At 36.7% G+C, this 15,033-nt stretch overlaps 3 protein-coding genes across 4 annotated transcripts in view; all 3 read right to left on the reverse strand.

Moving 5' to 3' along the window:
* The window catches only part of LOC311169310 (keratin-associated protein 19-5-like), a gene marked incomplete at both ends in the record, with an annotated part of 48,261 nt that overhangs the window by 30,131 nt on the left and 3,097 nt on the right, over positions 1-15,033 (reverse strand). The gene's annotated exons all lie outside the window — the stretch shown is intronic.
* LOC311169867 (uncharacterized protein) lies at positions 4,910-5,206 on the reverse strand (the record flags this gene model as incomplete). The annotated part of the gene is made up of 1 exon (XM_084232111.1): positions 4,910-5,206. The coding sequence occupies one exon, from the start codon at positions 5,204-5,206 to the stop codon at positions 4,910-4,912; it is 297 nt and encodes a 98-aa protein (XP_084088237.1).
* Positions 11,057-11,359, reverse strand: LOC311169311 (uncharacterized protein; the record flags this gene model as incomplete). 2 transcript variants are annotated; one of them, XM_084231133.1, is made up of 2 exons in its annotated part: positions 11,057-11,148; positions 11,275-11,359. In XM_084231133.1, 2 exons carry the CDS (start codon positions 11,357-11,359, stop codon positions 11,057-11,059), a joined length of 177 nt encoding a protein of 58 aa, XP_084087259.1. The 2 variants fall into 2 exon arrangements, with proteins under 2 accessions (XP_084087259.1, XP_084087258.1); XM_084231132.1 differs by having other exon boundaries at positions 11,057-11,359.

Raw genomic sequence — 15,033 nt, forward strand, 5'->3', positions numbered from 1 at the left:
ATTCTGTTAGTGTTCTTCCAGTTTTGCATGCATCTTTCAAAACCAGCATGTGGCTATCACAAGAAATGACAGCTATATCTTCAAAACATTTTCTTGTACATTTGCATTTTAATAGGTTTCATAACATCAAATAGATCTCTTATAAAATGACCTAATACTGTTCACCCATTAATTATGTTAACTTACTAAGGTGTTTCTAAATATCACATGCTATCTGCATCATTTTCCTTTTATTACTTTGTATTGAATTTATAGATCAGTTTCAAAATGTGTATCCAGTTTTCCTATTAATGGACATAGCAGGCAGGTGTCTGCATTTATCAGGGTCCTTTTTAAAGACTTTGATTAAAGTTTTAAAATTTTCTCCATAGTTTATTTATTTATATTTAACACCTTATAATGTTTTAGTATTAGAAATGATATCTTCTATGAAGATATAGTTCTATGTGTTGATAATGTGTAACAATGTCACTGATTTTGTACACTGATCCAACAACTTCCCTTTTATTATTAAATAATATAATTTTTTCAGGAAAATAATGCAAAACGATAATCCCTTTTACAAACGATGTGAAAATGTATCAATCTCCTAAATTTCATTCATGGTCAGTAAGAACTTTCTAAAGCAAACTTCTTGTATTGTCTTAAATTTTGTTAAATGTAAAAGATAAATAAATGACAGAGCATGCAATCAAACAGGTCTTGAATAAAATAATACTATTTGCATTATTTAGAAATAGTTCTTCAAGAACGATCCATAAATACCACTAACACTTATCAGACAAAGCCAAATGTCCTTAATTATGGGTCTTTTACAGCGTTGTTTGTTCCTTGGTCTCTAACTTTCGTAAGTGAAAAATCAAAGAATGATATGTTTTTCTTTTTCTTCCAAAAGGTCTTAAGTTCTTGGTGCATGCACAGAAATCCAAGGGCATAGTACAGAAAATAGTAACTCTATGAAGAGAGTAGTTCAATGATTGACAATGTTGTTGGAAGTTTAGAATATCGGGAATACCAATGACCTCATATGTGGAAGTTCAAGTAGGAACTAGTTGCAATCAAATATTAGGGTAGGAGGGTTCTACAGTAATTCTTCACCCCATAGGTCATTTACATAGCAATATTTGGTTCAAATGATGAACTTACTTAGCTATACAGACACAAGGCTAAAAAGCTTACCATACCCCGCCCCCTTGTCTACTTCAAGTCCTGAAAAGACAAACTTCTTTTTGTAGTTGCCTGAATTCTTCTAGAGGAACATAGAATAGTGCAACTAAAAAGAATTTTTGTAATTATCCCAAGTTTTCATTTTTACAAATCTTGTCCATGGCATTCATGGTGGAGTTAGGTGACTATCTTGCTCAAAGGCCCAAGACATGAATTTTCCCTCTTGCTTTTTGTTGAAAAGTCAGACAAAATTGATAAATGCTGTTGGAAATGGGAAAAGCATCATTTTGATGGGCGAAAATATCTATTTGTTATTTTTCTAAATAGATATTTTGATATATGTAGAAAATCTGAATATGTCTTTGGGGTGACCATGTTTGTTTACGGGGTGAAAGAAGTGGAGACAAGCACGCATAATCAAGAGAAGTTGAAATACTTGACAATGAAAACTTGGAGAAAAGCTTGGTTTGCATAATTAATTTGAACAGATAGTAAAAAATCACAAGCCAGTTCTCTAAAATTGATTATAAGCTGCCTTGGGCTAATGTCTCTGCTTTTGTTGATGAGGCTGTTTAGCAGTACATATTTATGAGAAGATATAAATTAAAACCACAATCTCTCTAATAGGCAGTTATAAATGACCTCTAATTACAGGTTTAAACACAGTCCATTCTAAAACAAAGTCATCATTTTCCCTTCCCATATGTTTCTCAGTTATAGGAAGAGGTGTTCAGAAATTTGGAAAGAATTTGAAGACTGAAATCAAAACATGTTGAATCATGTTTCCAGTCTATCACCTATTAGTTATATGATCTAAATAAAGTTATATTAAGCACACATTACTGATCACCAATAGGGGTTAGATTATGCCCCCCTCAAAAAAGATATATTTAAGTTCTAACCTGTGCCCCCATACTTGTGGATGTGATTTTATTTGGAAATAGGGTCTTTGTGGATTTCATCAAGTTGAGATGAGATAAAAGTGAGGTCATTATGGTAGCCCTTATTCAGTCTGATTATTGAATTCAACTTGCGTCCATATCAGAGGAGGAAATTTGGACACAAACATACCCAGGAAGAACACCAGGTAACAAAAAAGGGAGATTAGAGCACTGCATCTGCCAGGTAAGGAATGTCAGATTACCTCGGGGGCTTCTCCAACAAGTTTTAGAGGAACTCTAACCTTGCTGACCCCCTTATGTGAACTTCTAGTTTTCAGGGTAATGAGACAAAAAAATTATCTTGTTTTAAGCCACCCAGTCTATGACACCTAGGCAGCCCTAGGTAATATTTTATATTTTTCTAATTTTGTTAACTTGCCAATTGTTAACACAACTATATAATTCTGGAATTATAACTTCATCTCTGCCTATGTGCATATGCTTTAATCACCCTCCACCAAAGCCTCAAGGCCCAGACCCAATCACTTTCCCTCCATGATCCTTTTCTACCCCTTGATCCCCTCGAGTAACCAATACATTTTTCACAGTCCAGGTATTATTTTTTATTGTGTCTTGCCAGTTTGTTTTCTTTAGCTACCTTATTCTGCAAATGAGTGAAACTACCTGGCAACTGTCCTTCACTTTCTGTCTTATTTCACTGAAACTAATCACCTTAAATTCCATCCATTTTACCCCAAAAGGCACTATTTTATCTTTCTTTTTTTAAAATATTTTATTTATTTATGCATACATCGGCTGGAGTGCAGGCCAAAGGTACAGGGGGTGAGAGGATTCACCAGAGACAGAGTGGGGAGCAGAACAGGCAGATCTACTAAAATACACTGCTGAGGGGAGCAGCGGGTAGGACAGAAGAGGTCTGCTGTGCCATGTGGGTAGCTCCCTGGCCAGGGATCAAACTTGTTCTGCAGTGCCTCCTAATAGTTTGATAGTGGTGAGACTTAACCCCTTATACCACCAGGGAGACCCCTACTTTATCTTTCTTAATGGCTTTGTAATATTCTTTGTGATCTATCAGTACCACAGGTATGTATTTACCCAAAGAATATGGAATGACTAATACAGAAGGACAAAAGAGCATGCCCTGTGTTGCCAGCAGCATTTTTCACAATATAGTCACATCATGGAACCGACCTAAGTGCCCAAGGACAGATGGTGGGATAAGTCCTAGGAAATAAACGAAATCACCAGGTATGTCTGATACGCCACAATATAAGCATATGTGCTTGGATGCATATATGTATGGTGGGAGTAGCTTTATTTTACAACAGTTCTCAAAAGTAAAAATTATCAGATTTTACTGATAAAAAAAGATGTATAATGAAATTAAGAAATTTGCCTATACAGTTAGTCAGTGGGTCGTGAAGAGGGTATTAAATCCCTGTTTGTCTCCAAAATCAATTTTCCCCACTATTCTAACTACTACATAGCATTGGTCAGAAACTTAAATGCTTCTTTATACTTTATTTCTCATGTTTCAGATTATTTAGAAAATTAATGATAAAATATGTATATATATGTACATATATATAAGCTTGCAAATTATCTTACCCATAACTTCAATTACTCCCCCCATTCTCACTAATTTGTTTTGTTTATTTAACAAATAATTATGGAACTGATGTTTTGTGCTAAGCACAGTTCTAGAAGCCTGCCCACTGCAGGTTCAGAGCAGCTTAACCTCAAAATCACTTCTTTCATCTTTGATTTTTGTGTCATTCAACTACCCTCCAACTATTAATAAATTTCAGGGAAATAAGAATCAACAATCTCATTATTCTTCTCTTAGGACTTATAAGAAAGAAAGAGCAGTCTTTATTACAAAGAGCCTGGCACAATCTTTCAAGTCACTCTTCTCTCTCTTACTCAACTTGAAGTCACTCTGAATCCCCAAGCCATCGCTTGCACCAATTGGTAATTAGCTTTCTAATCATCACTTCTAAGAAATGTCAGCCTTGCAAGCATCGCTAAGAAAAAAAAATTTTTCCATATCATGATTCTTGCTGTAACACTCGAACAGATTTTTAAGAAACGATTAAAGGACTTAATTTTAAGGTAGAAACTAAAAGAAGAAACCAAACATTTAATAAAAATCATAATATGGGGGCCTTCTTGGTGGCACAACTTGTTAATCACAGCATTATGAAGCTATCCATAGCCTCTGCCACACAAGATCAATTCCCGGCCGGCCAGGTGGCTGCCCACATCAGACTTCTCCCTGTCTCGCCTGCTGCTCCCCTCAGCAGTATATTTCAGTTGGTCCACCTGTTCTTTTCCCCACTCTATCTCTGGTGAATCCTCTCATCCCTCACACCTCTGGTCTGTATTCCAGTTCTTATAGGCATAAGTAAATCAATCTCAAAAAAAATAATAATAATAATAACATGAAGTCCTCTGCAATGGCCATCCCCAAAATACTTTCTAAAGCAGAATCATCAGTGTGATAACTTTAAAATTAGTAAACATTACCAATGAGATAAATAAAAACATACAATGTTCATGCAACGAAAACAGCTTTATTGAAAAATAGCCAAGAAGATGCCACATGTGACCCCATCTGTGACGTGCCCAGTCACCTCCTGGGATGAGGCTCTGTTGTTATTATTCATCAGGGTTTCTCTCTGAGTTCTGACACTTTTCATTGTACAGATGGTCAGGCAGTCACAGAGGCATCAGGATTTTGAAGTGCATAGAAAGAGTTGAAGAGCTTGCAGTAGGTTGAGGTCTAAAGTTCCAAAGTACCAGTTGTGTTATTCTTTTCAGTAGGAGCTGGAGAATCCATATCAATAGGCTCCAAATCCAGAGCCATATCCCCCATAACCTCCAAATCCAGAGCCATAGCCTCCATAACCTCCAAATCCAGAGCCATAGCCTCCATAACCTCCAAATCCAGAGCCATAGCCTCCATAACCTCCAAATCCAGAGCCATAGCCTCCATAACCTCCAAATCCAGAGCCGTATCTTCCATAGCTTCCAAATCCAGAGCCATATCCTCCATAGCCTCCAAAGCCACAGCCCAGGCCACCAAAGCCCCCGTAGCCATAGCCCCGGCCTCCGTAGTAGCTGCCGTAGTAGCTCATGGTGTCAGGAATTGTGGATTTGGGTTGAAAGGAAGGAGTGTTTCTCAAGTGTAAATGTCTCCTTCTGCCCAAGGACTCTTATATAGCTCAGAAAGAGGTGTGGCGATAAATATAGACCAGTATAATCCTCATTCCATGGCCTCAAAGACATGAAAGGCATTCTCTTTCATTTCTTTGTCTTCCAATTTAGGACTGTTTGAACAGATTCCAATGAAATACTCTGTGTCCATGTTGACAATGATTATTGTGCCTTCAAAGACACATGTGAGGTGAGTACTGCCATAAAACCCTTTGGTCAGGCATCACAGCCCCTCATTGTCATTCAGAATGATGAATTCACTCTATTGATTGATGGCAATATCCTAGGGTACAATGCTAATTAGGTAATAGGGCTGCAAAAAAATGCTGGTGATGCTTGTTTAAATTCTAAAGTATGCTACTTTTCTAGTTCACTCTGCTCCATTACAATTTTGAGAATTTAATGTTTCTAACTGAATTCAGTTGTTTATAAGGTTGACCACCATCAATTTCATACTCTTTTTAGAAAGAACTTATGGGATTTTTTTTCACAATACACTGAATTTATAACATTTTTCTCAAAGATCTGAATTTGGCAGTGAATTTAATATTGAATTTCCATATAATTTACCAGCCTGGTCTAGGTCATGAAAGAATTCAACATCATACTCTTATATATTTTTACAATATATTATTAATTTTTTAATGGAGGTAATGCTAATTTACACCATTGCTTGTAGGTTTGAAGTGCAGGATTCCTCCCCTTCAGGTGTTACTACCATAGTACACCCACCACCCAGGCACCCATAGTCCATTGTGAGCCCCCCCACTTTGTTCTCATCCCTCTCTCTCTCCTCTCTTGAACCTGTTGGATTTTCTTTCTTGAGCCAAAGAGAAACCAATGTAAAAGATACATTGATTTTGTCTGCTAGTTGTCTATAGATTCATTTTTTATAATAAAATCACCAATAACAAGCATCTAAATGATCTAATGGAAACCAATGATATACCTGAAAGATAATACAAAACAATAGTTTCATTGTTGATTGGCAACAGGACCATTTTTGCACTCAAACCACAAAATGTTAACTTAAATTACACATCCATTATCTCACAAAAGCAATGAATGCTCATTGTTCCCTAAGTGGCAGAACTGTCAATATTACAAAACTTAATCTAGCTAAGATTTCCATAAGCAAGCTCTCCATAAGGCTCTCTCTCTGACCTTTTGAGCCTTGAGTGTGAAATGTCCTGAAAAGACAGCAATTATATCACTTCCTGAAGGAACTCTCAGACACAGAATTAACCCAAGGTAAAACATATGTGTGATCAAGAGCATATCTCTGACCTACTAGGAAATCCAGGGATGAGAATTTTCATTGTTAAATATAATGACAAGAGATGTTGAACATTTTTTCATATGCCTGTTGGCCATTTGCATTTCCTCTTCAGACAAGTTTCTTTTTAGCTCTTCTGCCCATTTTTTGACTGGATTATTTTCTTTGTTGTTGTTGAGTCTCATCAGCTCTTTGCAGATTTTTGTGATCAGTCCTTTATCATTAGTGTTGGGTGCAAAAATGTTCTCCCAGTTGGTGGGGTTTCTCTTTGTTTTTGTTATTGTCTCTTTTGCTGTGCAGAAGCTCTTTAATTTGATGTAGTCCCAGCTGTTTATCTTTGCCTTCACTATCACTGCTTTGGGTGATGTGTCTGTAAAGATGTCTTTGATGTGCAAATCACGTAGTGTTTCGCCTATATTTCCTTCTATATATTTTATGGTTTCAGGTCTTATGTCTAGTTCTTTAATCCATTTTGAGTTGATTTTTGTGTATGGTGTGAGGTCATCAGGGAAATGCAAATCAAAACTACCATGAGATACCATCTTACACCAGTGAGAATGGCACATATTAAAAAAACTAGCAACAACAAATGTTGGCGAGGGTGTGGAGAAAAAGGAACTCTTCTGCACTGTTGGTGGGAGTGCAAACTGGTCCAACCACTGTGGAGAGCTGTGTGGAGATTTCTGGACCTACTAAACATAGAGCTTCCATATGATCCAGCAATTCCACACCTAGGTATTTACCCAAAGGACACAGAAACATCAATTCCAAAGAACACCTGCACCCCTATGTTTATAGCAGCACTGTTTACAATAGCTAAGTTTTGGAAACAACCCAAATGCCCAAAAATAGATGACTGGATCAAGAAGATGTGGTACATATATACCATGGAATATTACTCAGCATTCAAAAAGGATAAACACATGCAATTTGCAGCAACATGGATGGCGCTGGAAGGGATCATGCTCAGCGAAATAAGCCAAAAAGAAAAAGAAAAATACCGGATGGTCTCACTCATAGCAGGAATCTAGAAAACTTAAATAAGGGACCAGGAAAATGAATAACTATAAGAAAGTGAAAATCAAAATCAACAAAAAACTATGAACCAGAGACACTTTTAGGGGGGCGGGGGCGGGAGTGGAGGGATTGGGGTCAGAATGGGGGGGCTGCAATTGTATGGGGAATATAAAAATAAAATTTATTATTAAAAAAATAAAAATAAAAATAAAAAAATAAAACCAAAACCAAAAAAAAAAAAATGTAATGACATTTCCCTTGAACAATATATTTAGTAAAAATTTATTTTTGAAGCAACTATGATTTTTTTTTTGGGGAAAAAAAACCTGCCAAAAAATGTTTTTGCATGCCTCCCTGGTAGCGCAAGGGGTTAAGACACAACCTTTGAAGTTGTCCTCAGCCACTGCAGCACAGGTTCAATCTCTGGCCAGGGAGCTACCCACTTGACACAGTAGACCTCTTCTAACTCGTCCGCTGCTCCCCTCAGCAGTGTGTTTCAGTCAATCTGCCTGTTCTGTTCTCCACTCTGTCTCTGGTGAATCCTCTCACCGCCCCCACACCTCTGGCCTGTACCCCATTTCTTGTATGCATAAATAAATCTTTAAAAAATGTTTTTGCAAAGTAATTTATTTAAAGTGAAATTAGTAATTTCAAAACAATTTCACATACATAACTTTCTTTGATCTTATCAACAACTCTGTGACTTATAGCCGAAAAATGTTTCATTTTGTAAAAGTATTTTGCATTTGGAAGTAGAATTATGCAATTTTGTAATGATTTCTGAAAGTCTGAGAGATTTTGTTAAAATTCTGTGATCAAACAAATGTGACTTAAGTGAAATTCTTCTCACTTTATTCTTAATTCAAATTATGTGAAGGAAATGCCTCCAAAAATGTTTAAGAATCAAAATATAACAGCTAAATATACAATCTGGTTTCTAATTAAGACTGGGAAATGAATTGCTAATAGTTTACAATTTTTCATGTTGCCCATTGCTTTTGTCATTGGAAGTTCCAATTAGTCCTAATCCATAGCTTCTTTGGATCACAAAATCCTATTAATGATTTTTTTTCCTTTAACAAACTTTCATTGAGCACATTTCTCTGTGAGGTAGGTTATTAATATAAGAGGCAGATACAGAGCCTGAACTCAAAGCTTGTGCAATAATAGAGACAAGATCATCAGCGCAGCTACTACCTGTGATGGTAATTCACAAGTCTGCCCCCTAGTTCTACAGTCCAGCAAATAAATATGGAACAAATCATTTAGATCTGAATTAATTTCTCAATAAAAGTGAACAATTTTATTTCACAGCAATTTGACACAATAAACCATTAATTAATAAAAAAGCAGCATCCATGCCACTACATTGCTCTAAGTATTTATGATTTCCTTATTTTGTACTAGAAAGAAAATAGCCAGCAGTCATTAAAAGCCTGCTTAAAGAATGAAAAAAATCTTTTGCCAGGTCTATTTCCAATTTTATTGTATTTAAAGGTTTTAAGATTAAATGATATGTAAATGTCCCTGGAACCCAGTTCTTCCCCAGCAAGATGTTATATTAAAATTAAGCATTGAGCAGATGCCTCCAAAGTTCATCAAATGACCATGCTTTAGGAAAAGACAGCAAAATAAACCATAGTAACGTGAATTCAACATTGTCCATCCTCATCATTATTAAGAATTGCAATAAGCTGGACCTCCCTGGTGGTGCAAGGGGTTAAGCACAGCACTATGAAGTTATCTGCAGCTTTTGCAGCACGAGTTCTATCCCAGCCAGCCAGGGAGCTACCCACATGGCACAGCAGACCTCTCCTGTCTCGCCCGCTGCTCCCCTCAGCAGTATATTTCAGTCAATCTGCCTGTTCTGCTCCCCAATATCTGGTGAATCCTCCTACCCTGCACCTCTGGCCTGTACCCCAGTTCTTGTTTGTATAAATAAATAAATATTTAAAAAAAAAAGAATTGCAATAAGCCTACCAGGCACAATCTAGAGGAGCATGGTGCAGTGTCAGTTTATTTTTCACCTTTTGATGTAATTGTCACACCATCTCTCCCAGATCCCATTCCAGTGTACAAAGTCCTTGTACTAACATTTCAGATGACATATTCTGTAGAGTTCAAAACACTGAAAGTGGCCACAAAAACAGAGCTCATGAGGAATAGGGCAGAAAGTGATATCAAGTATTTCTATAATACAGGAAACTGATGAGACCTTGAGTACTATCCAAAATAGTGATATTTCAAGGAAGTTCAGATTACTAGAAAGCCTGGAACCCATAATAAACCTGTTAAAAACAAATGATCTAAATGTATACCCCAAGTTAAAAGGGCAGAAGGGTTCGGTGGATGATGGTGGAGGATTATTGAGGCTTTAGTGGTGGGTGTGGTGTAATAAGATACATTTGTAAAGGTGTGTGTCTATATCCTGAAAACATATGCAATATAAATTAATGTTACCTAAAGAAATGTAAATAAAATAAATAAAAGTATACTCCAGGAAATAAATTGGTAAGCGCACTTCTTGTTTTAAATTCACTTTTCAATTTTACTTTTGAGAGACAATACCTTTTGGAAGCGAGAAACTCACTTTGCAGGCTAGAAAACAGAAGTCAATTAAATTAACTTCTTAAGGAAGCAGAGTAGATTCCTCTCTCTCTCTCTCACTACCTACCTATACATCTACATTTATATATTTTTAATTTGAGATAGAAAAATGTCTTTAATATGCACATCTATATGGGGCATTAGAAATTTGAAGATTCAGCATCACTGGGTACAAGGGCATTTATATAGTAATTTTTGATCTTACATATTAATGTAAATCTTATTTTCACCACTGTAGATTTGCTGTCTCAGATAAGCCTCAGTATACACACCATGCTGATTAGAATAAAGTTTGCAATTCATTTTAAAGTCATAAAAATAATATGCACAAAATGATTTTATAAAATCAAAATCACACACACAAACCATTGCAAAGGAAGGTGAGGATGCGTGGATATAGAGTCCTATCCAACTTATCATCCCGGATCCTCAAGACTTAGGGCAATGACTTGCACATACAGTGAACCTTTGTTGAATCAAATTCATTCATGAAACAAAACATTGATGAATCAAAACACCACTTCAGAAGAAAGAAAAGCTGTGTCCTGGGTTAAATCCTTCATACCCATCAGAAATGTACCAAAATGAACCAATTAAACCACATTTCCTATGTCAGTCAAATATCTTTATTCAAAAATCTTTTAAAATACAGGTTATACATAGTCACAAAAGATTTTAGTGATCAAATAATAATGTATAATTTTTCCTGATCAGTGGAAAAGTTCCAGATTCTTCCAGAGGGAAAAGGGCTAGTTCCTTGCTGCCACAATGAGGCCAATAAGTGATACTTTCTCTACATCAAGAAAAGTGCCGCCATGGGTGAAGAATGTGGCCAGCTGCATGGGGAGAGAGTGTGAGGATCTACAGGCTTCTAGTAGGAGCCGGAGAAGCCATATCCTCCACAGCAGGATGGGCGGCAGCAGCCACACCTGTAGCCCCCATAACCTCCATAACCCCCATAACCTCCATAACCTCCATACCCTCCATAGCCTCCATAACCCCCATAGCCTCCATAACCCCCATAGCCTCTGTAGCCTCCATAGCCACAGCCACAGCCGCAGCCCCATCTGCGGAAGCTGCCACAGCCACAGCCACAGCCACAGCCACAGCCCAGGCCACCGAAGCCTCCGTAGCCGTAGCCCCGGCCTCCATAGTAGCTGCCAGAGTAGCTCATGGTGTCAGGGGAGGTAAGTTTGGTTGGCGGCTGTAGATGATTTCCCACAGTTTGAGTGTCTCTAGTTTCCCAGAGGGGTTTTATACCCTCAGAAGTGGGTGTGGTAAACATCACTGCCAAGTGATCTCGTTTCCATATAACAGAATAATTTAAAGTCCACACATTTTTTGAATAGTTCTTTTTCTTACTTACCAAAAGGTCCAGATTCTTATTAAAGGACCTTTGGTAATAATAATTATTTTTCAGCGAGTTTGCATTCCTAAGTACAAAATGCTTCCAAGATGAAAAATGATGATATTAGCTTCTTCAAAGGCCATGCTGGTGTTCTAATTAAAATGGTCTAATCTGGTTGATAGCTTCCAGTAGCCTTGTAATTACATAACCTCAGATTGCTTCTCTCTTTAATTTGCATTCCATTGTCTTAGCTACTTATCATTCTAAAAACCCAAGGTCTTTTCTCCATGGTGTTCAAGACAAAGGTACAAAGTCATTAGTGCTTTCCAGATATCAAATTTAGAGCAAACCTCATTTTTCAACTTGTTTTTTTCTTTTTGCTTTTTTGTTCAGTTTGTTTTGGTTTGTTAAACTTTTCTTGACATTTGGCATTGCTGCGCTCCTACCATCCTCCATTGTGCTAAGCTCCCTTCTCACATTTTCTATGGCAAACTTTCAATTAGCTTTCTCTTCTAATTCCTTATTAGTCTTTTTCACAATTCCTTATCCCTCCATTACCTTTAAAAGTGTCCCTTTCCCTTTGTATTCAAAGAATGCACTTCTCCTTGGAAGTTCATTAAATGTTATTTTTAATAACAATGAATATACTAATGACTTTCAAAAGAGTTTTTAAACATCAACTCCATTGATTTGAAGAGTGAGGATCTGCCATTTGAACTATACTCAAATTTCATATCTTCCCCAAAAACTGTCTCTGTCACTCAAGCCACATACCACACTGTGATTTTGAATTCTCACTCATATTTTTCTCCAGACTGACCATCAGAAATTTGCACCCACTTGGTCACCCACTGAACCACTTAAATAATATTTCATTACTACTACTCAAATTTGTGGGGCCTCTCCCGTGGTGCAGTGGTTGAGTGCTGGGCTGTGAAGCTGCCCACAGCCTCTGCAGCATTGGTTCGATCCCCAGCCGCCGGAGAGGTTCCCACATGGCGCACAGACCTCTCCCGTCGCGCCCACTGCTCCCCTCAGCAGTGTACTTCGTCGGTCTGCCTGTTCTGTTCCCCGCTCTGGCTCTGATGAATTCTCTCACCCTCCTGTGCTTCTGACTGTACCCAGTGCTTGTATAAATAAATAAAATCTTAAAAAAAAATACTACTCAAATTTTTCATTGCTGTCACTTCATTCAGCCCTCTGTCACTTTCTCCTGTGTTAATGTAAGGGGTTTCCTAATGGTCCTCATACCCCAAAGAAAAGGCCCTCATCTAATTTGTTCTCCATGCTGAGTTCACGTTGAGATACTAAAAAACAAGTCTGATCATTTCATTTTTAAGACACTGTATCTTTTAGTCATTGGGAAAAATATTAAACTCCTTAAATTCACCAAAAAAAACCCTGTTTTTCATCACCAAACCTATTTTGTCTTTATTCTGGTCTCTAACCTAACAATTAAAAGCAGTGAAAATGGTAAATTCTAATATATATTTTAACACAATAAAGAAGAAAAGAAAAAAAAATATTCAGCACATCCAGAAAAAGATCAAATAACTTACAAAGACCAAAGAATTATACCCTCTGAGGCAGCACACAAAGCAAAGCAATAATTTTGCAACTTTTTCCAAGGAAAGAAAATATGAGCCAAACATTTTGTATCTGACCATTATGTCCATCTAATATCCCAGCTATTAAAAAAATTAGTTTTTAGCTAATCAAAATGTTCGGGATTACCGGACCCAATGGAGGATCCAAATTATATGGAAAAGTTTGGCCCAAGATTATGTTCAAGAATTGAATCTATTTAATTTTTTATCTAAAACAAAGCCAAATATGAGGATATGTAAACATAGTACAAGAAAGTAATTGATAGTTGATTAAGAGCTAATTATCAATGTTTATCATTCGAAAGAGACAAATAAGAGAGTGAAAATTTAAAGAACAAAAAGATCATATGAAATTTCTGTTTTTAATTTTTTGAGCATCTTCACTGCTTCCATAATGACTGTGCCAATTTATATTCCATCAACAGTGTATAAGGTTTCCATTTGGTCGACATTCTTTTCAACACTGATTTCTTATCTTTTGGATAATAGCCGTGCTCACAGGTATGAGGTGATAGCTCACTGTTATTTTGATTTGCATTTATCTAATAATGAGATAAAAATAAAGATTCTCCTGACACAGATTGGACAAGATTTAGAAGTCAGCACCTGAACTCTGCTCCTTGTGTAGGCTTCATCTGGCTGCTCATTAGCTTCTGATTTTCAACAGAACTATAGTCCATAGGTTTCAGGTTTATTAACAATAAACTAAAAGTGTTTAAAAGAGCACTAAAAGCACTCATAGCACATCAGCAGTGAACAGAAAATTCCATTCAAATTCTCTTTCACTCATTTTCATTTTCAGCCAGTAAACTCCATTAATCACTGAGGGTCAAAATTGTCTCATCTGACAATTGTCTCATCTGAGGGAAGAGGTTAGAGGTTTATCATTAATCTTTTCCCTGTTACCATGTATTTAATATTTTGATGCTATCATTGTTTTCATAAACCTGAAGGATTTTTAAATTTTGTTTTCTATTTCTATGTAAGTACAAAAGCAATGCAATTTTGTAAACTAAGTATATACTAATTAAATGATAAATTTATTATAAATTATAATAATTTCCCAATTATTATACTTACTAATAATAATTAGACATGGTCAAATGGTTTTCTATATTAGCATATGAATAATATGATTATAATATATGATTATTATGTTATTATTATTATTATAACACTACTTTTATTATTTTTGCCTAGTAAAAATTGTTAGGGTAATGATCAATAGAACTGATAAGAGAAGAAATCCATGTCTTTACAAGCTCAAGAAAAAAACATTTATTTTATCATCAAATAGCACATTAGTTTTAGGGGGAGAGGTTTGTTATTATTAGATGTCCTTTTTTATGGTTCACTTCTTGTTCTAATGAAAAAGCACTTGCAAGTCATCACTTCCATTCTTGTGACAAGCAAAAGGTCAGGGAAAAAGCACCCCGAAAATTATTGATTTTTATTGGACTTCCCAGGTAACTGATTTCAGAGCAAATTGAGCAAAAAAGCCTGGAGAAAGTGGGTACATTTATACTCACTACCCAGTTCTGCTTACCTGGAACAGAAGCCACTGGTGCCCCGAGCAGCTTACATGGCAATTTTGACATATTTTTTTAAATTTGTTTTATCTATTTATGCATACAAGAGTTGGGTGTAGGCCAGAGATGTGTGTGTATGGCAGGAGGAAGGGGAAGAGATGAGAGGATTCATCAGAGACAGAGCGGGGAGCAGAACAGGAGGATCTACTGAAATACACTGCTGAGGGGAGCAGTGGGTGAGACAGGAGAGGTCCCTGGCCTGGGATTGAACTTGTGCTGCAGTGGCTGGCGATAGCTTAATAATGCTGAGACTTAACCCCTTGTGCCACGAGAGAGGCCCAATTTTGACATCTTAATGGAGGTT

Source organism: Talpa europaea (genome assembly GCF_964194135.1).
Source record: "Talpa europaea genome assembly, chromosome: 4".
Lineage (NCBI taxonomy): Eukaryota > Metazoa > Chordata > Mammalia > Eulipotyphla > Talpidae > Talpa > Talpa europaea.